This window comes from Bos mutus, chromosome 22 (assembly GCF_027580195.1).
Source record: "Bos mutus isolate GX-2022 chromosome 22, NWIPB_WYAK_1.1, whole genome shotgun sequence".
NCBI lineage: Eukaryota > Metazoa > Chordata > Mammalia > Artiodactyla > Bovidae > Bos > Bos mutus.
In genome coordinates, this window is record NC_091638.1 from 53,161,588 (window position 1) to 53,175,887 (window position 14,300).

Genomic DNA, 14,300 nt, shown 5'->3' on the forward strand with positions numbered 1-14,300 from the left:
TTCTTCAACAAACCCTGGCGGCTTATTATCATATATAGATGGCTATCCCCTTTTGAAAATAACAGGTGAACTTCTACTCTTCTATAAAGCAGCTGAGACTTCCTGTTCCCCAGTGGAATGGGTGTATGTTGAACTCACTCGATCTCCTGTCTCCCCATAGAAAACTGGGCATTGTTTGCAGAGGTGTTTGGCAATATGCTTTCGGAAGAACGTGGAGAGATACCTCCTGAACTTCTCCCCAACAAAGGCGTAGATGATGGGGTTGATGCAGCAGTGGGTCAGCCCCAGGGTCTCTGTCACCTGCATGGCTTGGTCCAGCTGACTGCTGCTCTTACAGTTACTCAGGCCAAAGAATTCCTGGAAGGTGCTCAGGAGAAGGACGATGTTGTAGGGAGCCCAGAAGAGAAAGTAGACAATCATGATCACGAAGATGAGCCTCACAGCCTTGTGCTTCTTCTTCTCGTTGCGACACCGGAGCAGGGTTTTTATGATTCCCGAATAGCAGACGATCATGACAAGCAGTGGCAGCACCAGCCCCAAGATGCTCCTCATAATTGTATGGAAATTCTTCCATCCTAGTGGAAAATAAGGGGCACAGGCGTAACCTGAATGTTCTTCGAGGGATTTGATAAAGATGATTCCCGGGAGAGAGGCAAACACAGCCACCACCCAGGTGACCCCACTTGTCACCACCCCAAATGTGACTGTCCTGGCTTTTAAAGCAAACACAGCATGGACAATAGCCAGGTACCTATCGATTGTCAAAAGGATGATGAAGAAGATTCCACCAAAATAACCAATGTGATACAGCCCTGTGAAAAATTTGCACATCACATTCCCAAAAACCCACTGGTCTGCAGCATAGTGAGCCCAGAACGGCATGGTGAGGAGGAACAGCAGGTCAGAGATGGCCAAGTTAAGCAGGTAGATGTCAGTCATGCTCTTCAGCTTTTTGCAGTTGATTAGGATGAGGACAACCAGCAGGTTGCCCACAAAACCAAAGATGAAGACCAGCGAGTAGAGCGGCGGCAGGAGCTGTGCTTCGATTTGTCCCACGCTGGTCTTTCGGCAGGGTTCACTGTAATCATAGTCATAACTGGTGGTGGGTTCTTCATCATTCCCCTTGACATTTGTTGTAAACAGAGAATGAGATGTGGGAAGCACATTGTGGCTGAATGTATCGTTGCCATCCATCTTCCTCGGTCCTGTAAACAGAGGACAAGATGATGACATACAGCACAATGGCTACAATCCCCAGTCTTAACGAAGGTCCCTGCTCCACTTAAGCAACATCCCAGGCTTTGTCTTTCCTTGGCAGCCGTCTCCTTGAAAGCGTGTGTGCTAGTTCACCACTTCCCCTTATTCCTGATCACAGACACCAGTCATCTTTCCACAGCCATTTCCCAACACCTTGGCCTTCCTGCAGAGCCTGACTCTCATTGTAAGGCTGACCGTGCTGGACACTTGCTTTCTCTACTAGGCCTGTGACTCATTACTGGATGATAGTATATAAGGGGACTCCACTAGGGAGCTTCTGGGGATGCTCATAATGAGCCATTATGAGTTGCATTTTCTGTTACTTGCCACCCAAAATGTTCTGAACACTCTCTCAACTTTCTGCCCCCATCATTTTGCCAAAACTTCTCTTGCCAGGATTGCAATGACAGCCCAGTTGTAAACACCCTGGCTTTTAGTTTCATCTTCATCAAACGTTTGATCCTTCTGATGACCGCTTTCATTTAAAACTTTTGGTTTGGAAATTCCCTGGCAGTCCAGCGCTTAGGACTTCATGCTTTCACTGCTGAGGGCCGAGTTAAATCCCTTGTTCGGAAACTAAGATCCCACAAGGTGCATAGCACAGCCAAAAAGAAAAAAAAAATTTTAAGTTAAAAAATAAAAAAACCTGTTTGGCTTCCAGTAGGCAATGGCATCCCACTCCAGTACTCTTGCTTGGAAAATCCCACGGACGGAGGAGCCTGATAGGCTGCAGTCCATGGAGTCACTAAGAGTCGGATATGACTGAGCGACTTCACTTTCACTTTTCACTTTCATGCATTGGAGAAGGCCATGGCAACCCACTCCAGTGTTCTTGCCTGGAGAATCCCAGGGATGGGAGCCTGGTGGGCTGCTGTCTATGGGGTCACACAGAGTCGGACACGACTGAAGCGACTTAGCAGTAGCAGGCTAGTTCCTGGCCTACCACTTCTTTTTCATATTCTTTGTTGGTGTTTCCTCCCCCTACCTACGCTGTAAGGGTCCCTAGGCACCATCCTTGGCTCCCATTTCTTTACCATTTACCTCTTAACCCTTGTTCCAAAGTTCTCCCTGAGTTGTTTTCAGGTTCTAAGTTTCCTGTAGGCTAATGCTTCCCAAAGCTCTGCCTTCCAGCCCCACCTCAGAGTTGAATTTTCCATTGCCTATTGCATATATCCCCATAGACTTATTTATTTAACCAATATTTATTGAGCACTTACTAGGAGCCATACTCTATTTTAGACAGAGAGCAAAGTGGGTATCAGATAGGTACCTCGAATTCAACCCACCCCAAACTGAACACCCCTGGAAAGTTGCTTCTGCTTGTGGATTCTTTATCTTGACCAATGTCATGTACTTCATTATTTAAGAAGTAAGATTTGACATTGTCTTGGGTCCACTCTTTTTCAGAAGATTAGGAGCCAGGCCTTTGGAGCTAAACAGACCTAGACTTGAATCCTGCCTCCAGCGTCCCAAGTTGTGTAGCTTGAGGTTAATTTCTTCTTCAACTGTCAGTTTCTTTTTATTTAAAATAATAACCATGCTGAGTTGCTGTGGAAACAAAGACAGTGCAGCATCTAGTACAGAAAAATGCTCTGTATTGTTGCTGTTATTATTATGTTACATGGATTCTGCCTCATAATCACCTCTCAGAGTCATCCCCTCTGCACCTCTTTCAACTGCCACTCCCTTGCCTCCTATGCATCCTGGCTTTGCTGAGCTCTTTTATTTGTTCTTGCCTTTTTCCTCACCATGTTCTGTTTCAATCTGTCTTCTCTGAAACTGAAATTGGATCATGCTCTTCTCAGTTTAAAACTCAAGTAGCCCCATGATTTGTATATGGTAGGGCTTCAAAGGCAATGCCCAGGCTATTCATCATGGCTTTTCTAAGCTCCTTTCTTCTCAGCTTCATCTCTAATCACTTCTCAAATCCCAGATCCTGTGGTCCAGCCATACCCATCTTTTCCCCACTTTTCCCAGGCTCATCATTTCCTTCAGGCTTCAGTGGTTTTGCACATGTTTGCCCCCTTGCCTAAAATGTCTGGTGAGTTCCTGTTCATCCTGCGATGTGTGTGTGTGTGTGTGTGCATGCGCCCGCGCACTCAGTCGTGTCTGACTCTTTTGCGACCCCAGGGACTGTAGCCTGCCAGGCTTCTTTGTCCACAGAATTTTCCAGGCAAGAATACTGCAGCGAGTTGCCATTTCCTACTCCAGGGAATCTTCCCAACCGAGGAACTGAACTTGCATCTCCTGCATTGGCAGGCAGATTCTTTACCACTGTGCCACCTGGGAAGCCCTCTCCCCTTCTCTGTGAACTCCAACCATCCTCCTCTGTCATATCATTCTTACCATCTCAAAACATTGTGCATGCCTTTATGATAAACACATTATCATGTACCCATTGTGTGCTCCTTGAGAGAGAGGACTAGGTTATGTTTCTGTCTTCAGCACTTATGATAGCACCTGGCTAAAGGAGGTACCAGTAATATGTTCATTGAAAAAATACATAAAACTCATAGTAAGTGTGACAACTAACAACATTAGAATTGTTCTCAAGAATGTTTATTTTTTTCCTGGCAGTGACTGGATTTGTTTTTAATCTGTGTGCACGCCTTATTTTTCACTTTCTCTTGTGATTGATACATTTCACAGATTTTGAATTTCACAGCACTGAACTAGATTCTTTAAATGAGCAGAAACTAAATAATACTTCTGGTCAAACTTGGGGAAAAAATGTATCCACCTAAAGAATTAACACTATAGTGATTAATTGACTGTTCATTAGGCTCCATGTGCTATGCTAAATACTCTTCATATGTTAATTAATGTAATCCTTAACAACAGTTTTGTGAGATAAATATACATTTTAAAAGTGAAGGAATAGAAGCATGGATGAATTAAATAATTTTTTTCCCAGACTCACAATGCAAGTAATGGCTGAGCTGGAATTTGAACTGTTGGGCTATTCCATTTCAAAGGCCTTCAAGGGTTTGCATCTTCAGACTCTGAGAACAGAGATGAATGTAGAAGAATGTAGAAGTAACCGATTTTTTGGTTGTTCTTCATGCCTTGAACAGAATGTTTTTGGCATTTAGCCTTAAAATCCATACACTTGCCCATACAAATGTGCTCTACCTATAAATGCACAAGCACACAAACACACACATACACGCACATTTCTGCCAGTAAAATAAGCTCCAAGAGGGTAGAGAGCTTTGTTTTTGCAGTGAACTCTTAGTGCCCTAGAATCCAGCCTAGTACATATAAATATCAAATGAGAAGTGAATAATGGAGAACTAGTAGGCTACAAGCTTCTGAGAAACAGAGGGCTCCCCTGTGGGCTAGACTCCCAGGTAATCTAGTGGGAGCTGTTATAACAACTAAAATATTGGGGTTCCTTGCACATAGCCTCTTAGCTGTAACAGGCCCTCTGGGCTGTTCTGTAGTTAGTCTCCTCATCTGTATGGAACAGTGTAGACTGGATCAGTGGTTCTGAAATGCTGGCTTTCAGATTACACAGGAAGCCTGTCAGTCAGAAACACACAGTGCAGACCCTTGTTCTGGTGATTCAGATTGGGGATGAACTGCCCCAGCCGCTTCCACCGTGTGTTTCCTATGCTTTGTTGTTCACCTGCCTCTCAAGTGCCAGAAACCTTTTTATCATCTACTCCCGTGTCACCTAGCTCCTACCACAGCAGACACGTAGCAAGGAGGCTGAAGAGCACTGGTTTAGGTGTCACTTTCAAGTGTCAAGACACATCAACCAGAATTGATTAAAAGCTGCCTCTCAGAAAAATGAACCCCTCACTTCAGCCTCTGAATTGAGGTAAGAAGTGTATTTTGGTGCAGGGCCTGTACTATCACATATATGGACTAGAGGGGGAGAAATTCAGGGTAGAAAGTTCCAGCTCTTCACAGTCCTTGGGGGCTGGGAGGGGCAGAATGAGAGGAGCAGTATTTGAGAAGCCTGATTGTCCTACTTTCTTAATTGTCTTCTTTTAGCCCAACTCTCTCCTACCAACTGAGCTCTGATGGAGTTCTCCCTCTGCTTTATGCTTCCTTCCTGCCATTGGGATCTCTCTATCATTCCTGGGACAGATGCCACTCTCCACCCCTTTCTCCTATCTTAATCATCCCCCAAGTTCCTGGGCAATACAGACTCCCAGTCCCTGCATCTAGCATCGAGATGCTTTGAGCCTTTGATTCATAAAGTGATGGAAAAAGCACCCCCAACTCACCGGTAGATGGCTTCTTTTAAGTGGCACTGGTGTGTCAGGCTTCTCAGCAACTGAACCAAACAGATCTGGAGGTAGAAACTTGGCGTGCAGAAGTAGGAAATAAAGTTTCCTGCAGAAAGAGAAGGCGGAGATACAAGGGCAAGTAATGGTAAAGATTTGAAAAAAAGAATGATATAGTTCTTCTTTTCCAGCCAAGAACGATGTACACTAGGTTGAAGTCTCCAGAGTCGAATTAATTTTGAAATCTTGATTATGCAACCTTGAGGGTTTAAATCAGGCACACTCCATGTTTGCTCCTGGGTCTAACGACTCTGGGCTTCTTTATCTTGTGGTTCTCTATATCTGGAAATCTTTCACTCTCTTCTGCCGGTAATGATTTGCATGAAACGAGCACACTAGAATTTCATTTCCTAGAGGATAAATGCTAATGGGGGCTGTTGGTGATGGTGAAGGAAATTAGGTTTTGTTGACCATATGCTCTGATTTCAGTGGCATCAAGAATTTGGGACTTGGTTAGAAAACTTATTTAGACAGAACTTTTTAATGAAAAGGGAATGTTAAATGGTCTCTTCTGTCAGAGATTTCCTTAGTAAGAAGATCCTCAGCTGTTATAGGTTCCAATCTTGAGAAGAAAGTTTTGCTAAAAGAAAACACCATTGATATTTGGCAAAACTAATACAATTATGTAAAGTTTAAAAATAAAATTAAAAAAAAAAAAAAACAAGAAAACACCATTGAGATTTTGGCAAGATAGTAGGTTAGGAAGTACCGTGAGTCAGTCTTCTCACCTAGACAACAGTTTCACTGGCAGAAGCTGTCTAATCCAACTGATTTGGAACTCTGGAGTCTGTTGAGGGTCTTCAACTTTCAGGAGAAGGCTTGGATGACCAATTGCAGTTAACTATGGCCAATTTCAGCTCTTGGCACAGTAACCCCCACCTACTTCCCTACCCCAGGCACTTTGGCAGGCAGTTCTGCATGTGTTCCTAGGGCAGCTTGCACGTAGCTTGCAGAAGCCAAGGTGGGCACAAATTGGGCCCTGACCTTCAAATATCAGGGATCTGTGCTCTGATCACTGATGACTGCTTCTGATCTTAGGAATGCAAACAAAGAGAAGGGCAGCCATTGTTGTTGTATTCCCCTCATAGCTGTAAGCCCCTCCCTCTCTGGCTGAAGTGACTTTCAGGGTATTTAAAGAGCCAGTGCCCTTTATTTTTCTGTATTTGATTTTTCTATTTTTCCCTTTTTGGGAGTCACACATTAAAAACTGGGACCTTCAAAAATAGCTGCATTTCCAGGGAAAATTAAAAAGGGACCGCACTCGTAGCTCAGTTGGAAAGAATCTGCCTGAAAGGCAGGAGACCCAGGTTCGATTCCTGGGTTGGGAAGATCCCCTGGAGAAGGAAATGGCAACCCACTCCAGTATTCTTGCCTGGAGAATTCCATGGACAGAGGAGCCTGGCAGGCTACAGTCCTTGCGGTTGTAAGAGTTGGACACGACTCAGCGCCTAAACCACCACCACATATTCAGGGAAGAGCACAGGCTCTGAAAAGACCTGAGAAGACCTTAAGTTCACAGGCTGATCCTTGGCATAGAGAGAGGTTACAGCAATCAAAACAAAAACAAACCAAGAACAATTGTAAAAAAAAAAAAAAAAAAAAAAAAGCAAAACACTTACATTACCATGTGTAAAATAAATAGCCAAGAGGAAATTTGCTGTATGGCTAAGAAACTCACACAGGGGTTCTTGTATTAACCTACAGGAGTGGGATGGGGAGGGAGTTGGGAAGGAAGTTCAAAAGGGAGGGGATTTATGTATACCTATGGCTGATTCAGGTTGAGGTTTGACAGAAAACAACAAAATTCTGTAAAGCAATTATCCTTCAATTAAAAAAAAAAATCCTGAGAAGGGGAGAATCTGATTTCCAGAATTACCATGTTGTTAGGTTCAAATGTCCAATTTCAGCCAAAAAAAAAAAAAAAAAAATCACAAAATATGTAAGGAAACAGAAAAGTATGTCCATTCAAAGGGAAATAATAAACAAAGAGAAACTGTTCCTGAAAAAGATGTGATGGTAGATCTATTAGATAAAGACTTAAAGAGTCTCAAAGACTTAAAAGGAGACATGGAGAGAATCCAGAAAACTATGTATGATCAAAAAGCAAATATCAGTTAAGAGATGGAAAATCTAAAAAGAAGCCAAAAAGAAATTCTGGAGCTGAAAAATACAATAACTGATATGAAAAATTCACTAAAGGGATTCAGAGGTAGATTCAAGCAGGCAAGAGAAAGAATCAACAAACTTGGAAGTTATTGGGTCTGCAGAACAGAAAGAAAAGATTGAAGAAAAGTGAGCAGAGCTTAAGGGACTTGTGGGTGTCCCAGGATAAAAGAGAGAGAGAAAAGGGCAGAGAGTATATTTGAAGAAATAATGTGTGAAAACTTTCCAGTTTTAAAGGAAGACATGAATATAAGCATCCAAAAACTCAGTGAACTCCTAGTAGGATTAAGTTCAAAGAGACCCACTCCAGGACACATTATAATCAAACTTTCAAAAGACAAAGACACAGAAAGCAGCAGGAGAAAAACAAATGATCACAAACAGGGGATTCTCAATAAGATGATAAGCAGATTTCTCATCAGAAACTTAAATGGCCAGAAAGCAGTGGACCCATATATTCAAACTGCTAAAAGAAAAAAAGCTGTAAACTTGTTTTTCTTAAAACCAGCAAAACTATACTTCAGGAGTGAGGGAGAAATTAGGACATTCACAGATAAAAGAGTTTTTGTATGTTATTGAAGTTAAGCTGGTACAAATTGAAATTAGAATGTTATAACTTTGGGATGTTAAATGTGACCCTCATGGTAACTACAAAGAAAATAGCTATAGAATATATACAAAAGAAAATAAAAAGCAATAAACATTCCATTTCAAAAAAACCAACTAAGCACAAAAGACAGTAATGCAGGAAATGAAGGACAAAAAAGTTCTAAGGCATATTGAAAACAAATAGCAGAATGACAGAATGTCATTCCTTGTAAGTAATTACTTGAAATGTAAGTGGATTAAATCCTCCAACCAAAAGATAAAGAATGATAGAATGAATTAACAAAGCAAAGCAAAAATATGACCTAATTAAATACCATCAATAAGAGACTCACTTTAAAAGACACAAAGAGATTGACAGTGAAGGACAGAGAAATATGTTCCATGGAACTATTACCAAGAGAGCAGAGGTGGTTATGCTAATATCAGACAAGATAGACATGAAGTTCAAAAAAGTTTACAAGGGATAATGAAGAAGGACACTACATAGTAATAAAAGGCTCAGTACAGCAAGAACGTATAATTATAAACACACCTAATAACAGATCATCAAAATATATGAAGCAAAAACTGACAGAACTGAAGAAGTAATAATCACTGGAGACTTTAATAACCCGCTCTTAGTAATGGGAAAAAAAGTCATACAGAAGTAAGGAAATAGAAAACTTGAATACCACAATAAACCAATGAGATTTTAACAGATGTATATGTACAACTCTGCCAAACAACAGCAGCATACAGTGTACTTCCCAAAAGCACATGGGAAATTTTCCAGGATAGGCCATGTAGAAACAAGGATCTCAGATAGCCTTGGCAAGTTTCTAAGCTTTATTTTCCCCAGCTATGAATTAGGAATAATAAAGTGTCTGGGGTCTCTGAGGTGTAAATAAACGTAAAGCAACTAGTACAATACCTGGTGCATAGTAGGCTCTCAATAAATAGTAGTGAAGAATAATAACAGTAAAACACTCAGGGAAGTTCAGGTGTCCTTTCTAGAGTTCAATAAGTTGTGACCATGTATCCTGCATACATGGTCAAAAGACCTGTTTTTCGTACTAAGCAAAGGGGCCTCAGGTTGTTCCTCTAAGAAACAATTCTTTGCTTGAACAGGAATGGGGAAAGTTCCCCCAAATCTCCTAATGTGGTTTTTCCTGAGATATCAATAACAAAACAGGTCATATTCACCCCACTGATACTGTATCCACTTCCACTTATGATATCTTGCAACTAGTTCCTTTGAGTCAGCCTGGAATGGGGAAGGTCAAGACCCAGAAATTTGGCTATTGCTGATTAGGACCACTCTACATTTCTGCCTTCACACAAGCATCATTGACTCCAGGTCTGTCATTTTATAAACAGAGAGATGCTCAGAGGTAAGTAGTGGTAGAGCCTGAATTCAAATCTTTGCCTTATCTCTAGCGCAGGGAACATATGACACAGTTGGCTGACATCTTGAAGACTTTATAAGGATAAGTATATGTACATAGGCATTGACAGGATTAAAAGAACCAGCAAGGGTGTTGAGGTGCCCAGAGATGCTAGCAAAAGTGGGAACTGTTACCCCTGTGCTTGAAGAGTCAAAAGAATAAACAGTATTACCTAAGTCCTACTGAGAGCTGAAAGTTGAAGGATACAGGCACTACTAGAACTGCAGCCAAGCAGGAAACCTTCTGTTCCCACTCTGATCTCCTGCAGCACATCCCAGTAATTTTGGGTTAAACCCAATGAGAAGAAGGTGCAGTAGGGAGTCTAGGTGATGTAGCACAGGACATCAGCTTTCCAGGGCTCAGAGTGGATCTGGGGAAGAATAGCAAATAGCCACACTGCTATCAAGTCAAATTTTTTTCTTTTCTTTTCACAGGGTCCATGTAGATAGTCGGAAAATTGGGAACCAAAGTTAGTACACCTTAGAATTCTTTATGCACATAGAAAGAGTTACAAAAGATACTTCTCCTTGAGTTTGAGAACCACACCCCCCACCCCCCGCCCACCTCCATCTACCTGTTGGCACTGGGTTCATGGTTTCTGAAATTCTCAAGACTGGCAAAAGGAGTATGACCTTGGAGTAAGTCTGGAGTATGACCAGACTTAGAGGAAAACATGTCGCCAGACTTCTGTCTCCGGTGTGACTGCTGACCAAGCAGGGTCACATAGAAGACATGGCTGTGATCATCTCAAGGTGACCTGGGCCAGGGTTGAGGAGGTGATCAGTTCTTCTGTAAACCAATGAAATAGAGTTCATGCTCCCTGAATGAAGAGGGAAGAACCAGACCAACAACACTGGCCATGGAAAGTTTTAAGATTCTTGATTATTCATAATCTGAAGATCAACAGCTGAGTTGAGGGTTAGACTATTGAAGCTGAAAGTTAGATTTATTCCAAGAACCTCTCTGCCCCTCCGTGGGTGGCAGTACTCAATTAAAACATGGGGAAAAGCATGCTAGAGAGAATGGCTGCTAGAGCAAGGAGATAGGAGAGGTTTGTCAACACCCTGAGGTGCTTTGAGGATGTCCCCTTGACATTGTCAGTAGGATTTATTCAGTTAACACCTTTAGAAGGTTAAACTCTTGCCATTTTTTTTTTCAACAGCGATGCTTTTGGTTGATTGTGGTTTCTATGGTTTGCCTGCTTCCTGTGACCTACTAAAATAGATTAGTGAGTTCTAGGATTTTACATCTTCAGTTCAGTTTTGGTTAAAAACAATAATCTAGACTAATACCCATCATAGAAGCACAGTTTTATGTTCCTTCATGTTCTGGTCATGTCTTTATGATAAAAATTGTATGAACTATTTCCATTGTTTTTGTTCCAAGTGACAAAGCAATACAACAGGGTATATAGTCTAAGCAGAAAAGCCCAGAAACAACACATGATTTTTGGAAAGGAAAAGTGTCAAGTAACACTCAGAGGTGAGACTTGAATTTCTCCTTCTTTTTTAACCCTCCAAGTTCAATAGCATCTCCAAGTAAACCAAGAACAGACTAGAATATATGATGAAGAATAGAAATAAAAACACCATCAAAATGGTAATTTGAGTCTGTATTAACTTAGAGTGTAAAGGTAGCAGATTGATGTTTCCATACCTTTAGGCCAAATAAACCTTGGGGAAATAGTGTGAGGTCAGGATCTTTAATACATTCACTTGCTGTCAAGTGACTTAAGTTGATATCACTTGAACCATATAGTAGTGAGATAATGGGGTGTTTTTCCATAGCTCAGATGCTTCAGACTACTCTGTGACTAGAATCAGATCTCAGTCTAGATGCCTCAGAGGTGGCCTGCTCTGGGGAGGAAATCTTGGCTGAGAATTGGTCAGAACAGAGTACTTAGAAGACATTTTCAGCTACCTCCCAGGACATGACAAAAGTGGGTTGGGGGCTGGTTCTGGGGAATGAGAAGCTAGAAGTCGCTCTCACCACCATTACCTGCCCCCCCACCCCAAGGCATGATGAGTAGGAGGAAGATGGAACGAAGTATCTACAGGATGAGGTTTCATACATAGCATTAGGGACCATAGGTCCACCTCTGACATCATCTACTATTTGAGTGTGGCTTCTGAGGTGTCCTAGGGTAGAACACAATGTTATACCCAGCTGCAGGAAACCAAGATCATGTTCTTTGCAGGCACAGGTGGCATGAGAAGAAACCCACAAAGCTGGTATGGCAGATTCTGATTGGAGGATATGAATGTGGACTCATCCTGGGCTGCTGAGTGGGCAGTGGCTGATGGAAGATAGTGGATCAAGGGGTCTAGTGGAAATATATAGCTATCATTGTGACTAGTTGGAAATATATACCTATCAATGCTTTCAACCTGCTTTCAGCCTGTATATGTAGACATATACATGTGTGTGCTACTTTAGCTGTGTCTGACTCCTTACAACCTTGTGGACTATAGCCCACCACGGGATTCTTCAGGCAGTATTACTGAAATTGGTTGCCATGCACTCCTCCAGTGGACTTCCTGACTCAGGGATCAAACCCGCATCTCTTTTATGTCTCCTGCATTGGCAGTTGGGTTCATTACCATTATGTGCCATCTGGGAAGCCCCAGACATATACATATGTGTGTGCTAAGTTGTTTCAGTCATGTCCGACTCTTTGTGACCCTTTAGACTGTAGCCTGCCAGAGACTCCTCTGTCCATGGCATTCTCCAGGCAAGAATACTGGAGTGGGTTGCCATGCCCTCCTCCAGGGGATCTTCCTGACCCAGGGATCAAGCCCACATCTCACGTCTCCTGCACTGTCAGGCAGGTTCTTTACCACTAGCGCCACCCGGAAAGCCCCATATACACATGCATATGTCTCTCTCTATATATATATCATGTTGAAAACAAAAGCTTGTTCTTTGAAAAGATCAACAAAGTTGACAGACCTTTAGCTACACTGATTAAGAAAGAAAAGATATAAGTAATATCAGATGAAAGTACTTATTCTACCAAGTTTACAGAGATAAAAAAGGATTATAAGAGAACACTATGAGCAATGTCCACCAATAAATAACCTAGATAAACTGGAAAAATTCCTAGAAGCACATAAATTATCCAAGACTGACTCAGAAGAAATAGAAAATCTGAAAAGATCTATTAAAAATTAAAGAGATTGAATCAGAAATCAACTGAAAGCATTCAGGACAAGGTGGCTTCACTGGTGATTTCTACCAAACATTTAAAGAAAAATTAACATCTGTCTTTTCAAACTCTTCCTAAAAAAGGAAGAGGAGGGAACATTTCCTAATTGATTCTTTGTAACCAGTATTACCCTGAGATCAAAGCCAGACAGAGACCAGTATCTCTTATGAATACAGTGCAAAACTAACAGCAAAATACTAGCAAACTAAATTCAACAGCACATTGAAAAGATCATACTCTGTGGCCAACTGGAATTTATCCAAAGAATGTAAGCATGGTTCAGTAAAAGAAAATCAACCATTGTAATACATAACATTAACAGAATGAGAGAAAAAAATATAATCACCTCAGTTAACACAGAAAAAGCATTTGGCAAAATTAAATGCCTGTTCATAGCAAAAACACTAAAAAAATTAGAAATATGAGGAAACTTCCTCAATGTGATAAAAGTCATATGTGAAACCTCATAGTTAGTATCATACACAAAGACCAAAAGCTTTCTCTCTAAGATCAAGACAAGAACACTCACTTTTTCCACTGCTGATCAGCATTGTACTGGAAGTTCTAGCCAGAGCAATCTGGCAAGAAAAGGAAATAAAAGTCATCCAAGTTGGGAAGAAAGCAGTAAAACTATCTCTCTTCACAGATGACGTGATCCTACATATAGAAAACCCCAAAGAAGTCACAAAAAAGCTCTGCTAGAGCTAATAAACCGGAGAAGGCGATGGCACCCCACTCCAGTACTCTTGCCTGGAAAATCCCATGGACGGAGGAGCCTGGTAGGCTGCAGTACATGGGGTCGCGAGGACTCGGACACGACTGAGCTACTTCACTTTCACTTTTCACTTTCATGCATTGGAGAAGGAAATGGCAACCCACTCCAGTGTTCTTGCCTGGAGAATCCCAGGGATGGGGGAGCCTGGTGGGCTGCCGTCTATGGGGTCACACAGAGTCGGGCACGACTGAAGCGACTTAGCAGAGCTAATAAACACATTTAGCAAAGTTGCAGGAAACAAAATCAGGGCACAAAAATCAGTTATGTTTTTATATGCCAGCAATGAACAATCTGAAAAGGAAATTAAGAAAACGATTTGACTTATAATGGCATGAAAAAGAATAAAATACCTAGGAATAAATATAACTATAGAGGTTAAACAGAGAAGGCAATGGCACCCCACTCCAGTACTCTTGCCTGGAAAATCCCATGGATGGAGGAGCCTGGTAGGCCGCAGTCCATGGGGTCGCGAGGAGTCGGACACGACTGAGCAACTTCACTTCACTTTTCACTTTCATGCATTGGAGAAGGAAATGGCAACCCACTCCAGTGTTCTTGCCTGGAGAATCCCA

General features: G+C 41.8%; 1 protein-coding gene across 3 annotated transcripts; it reads right to left on the reverse strand.

Annotated features, from left to right (window-relative positions):
* Positions 1–13,521, reverse strand: CCR2 (C-C motif chemokine receptor 2). Of its 3 annotated transcripts, none has more exons than XM_070359466.1 (3): positions 13,483–13,521; positions 5,493–5,601; positions 1–1,205 (listed from the first exon to the last, which is right to left on the reverse strand). In XM_070359466.1, exon 3 carries the CDS (start codon positions 1,192–1,194, stop codon positions 82–84), a length of 1,113 nt encoding a protein of 370 aa, XP_070215567.1. In that variant the 5' UTR covers positions 1,195–1,205; positions 5,493–5,601; positions 13,483–13,521; the 3' UTR covers positions 1–81. The 3 variants fall into 3 exon arrangements, with proteins under 3 accessions (XP_070215567.1, XP_005900955.1, XP_070215568.1); XM_005900893.3 differs by lacking the exon at positions 13,483–13,521 and adding an exon at positions 6,281–6,593; XM_070359467.1 differs by lacking the exons at positions 5,493–5,601; positions 13,483–13,521 and adding an exon at positions 4,178–4,308.
* Between the last annotated feature and the right edge of the window lie 779 nt (positions 13,522–14,300).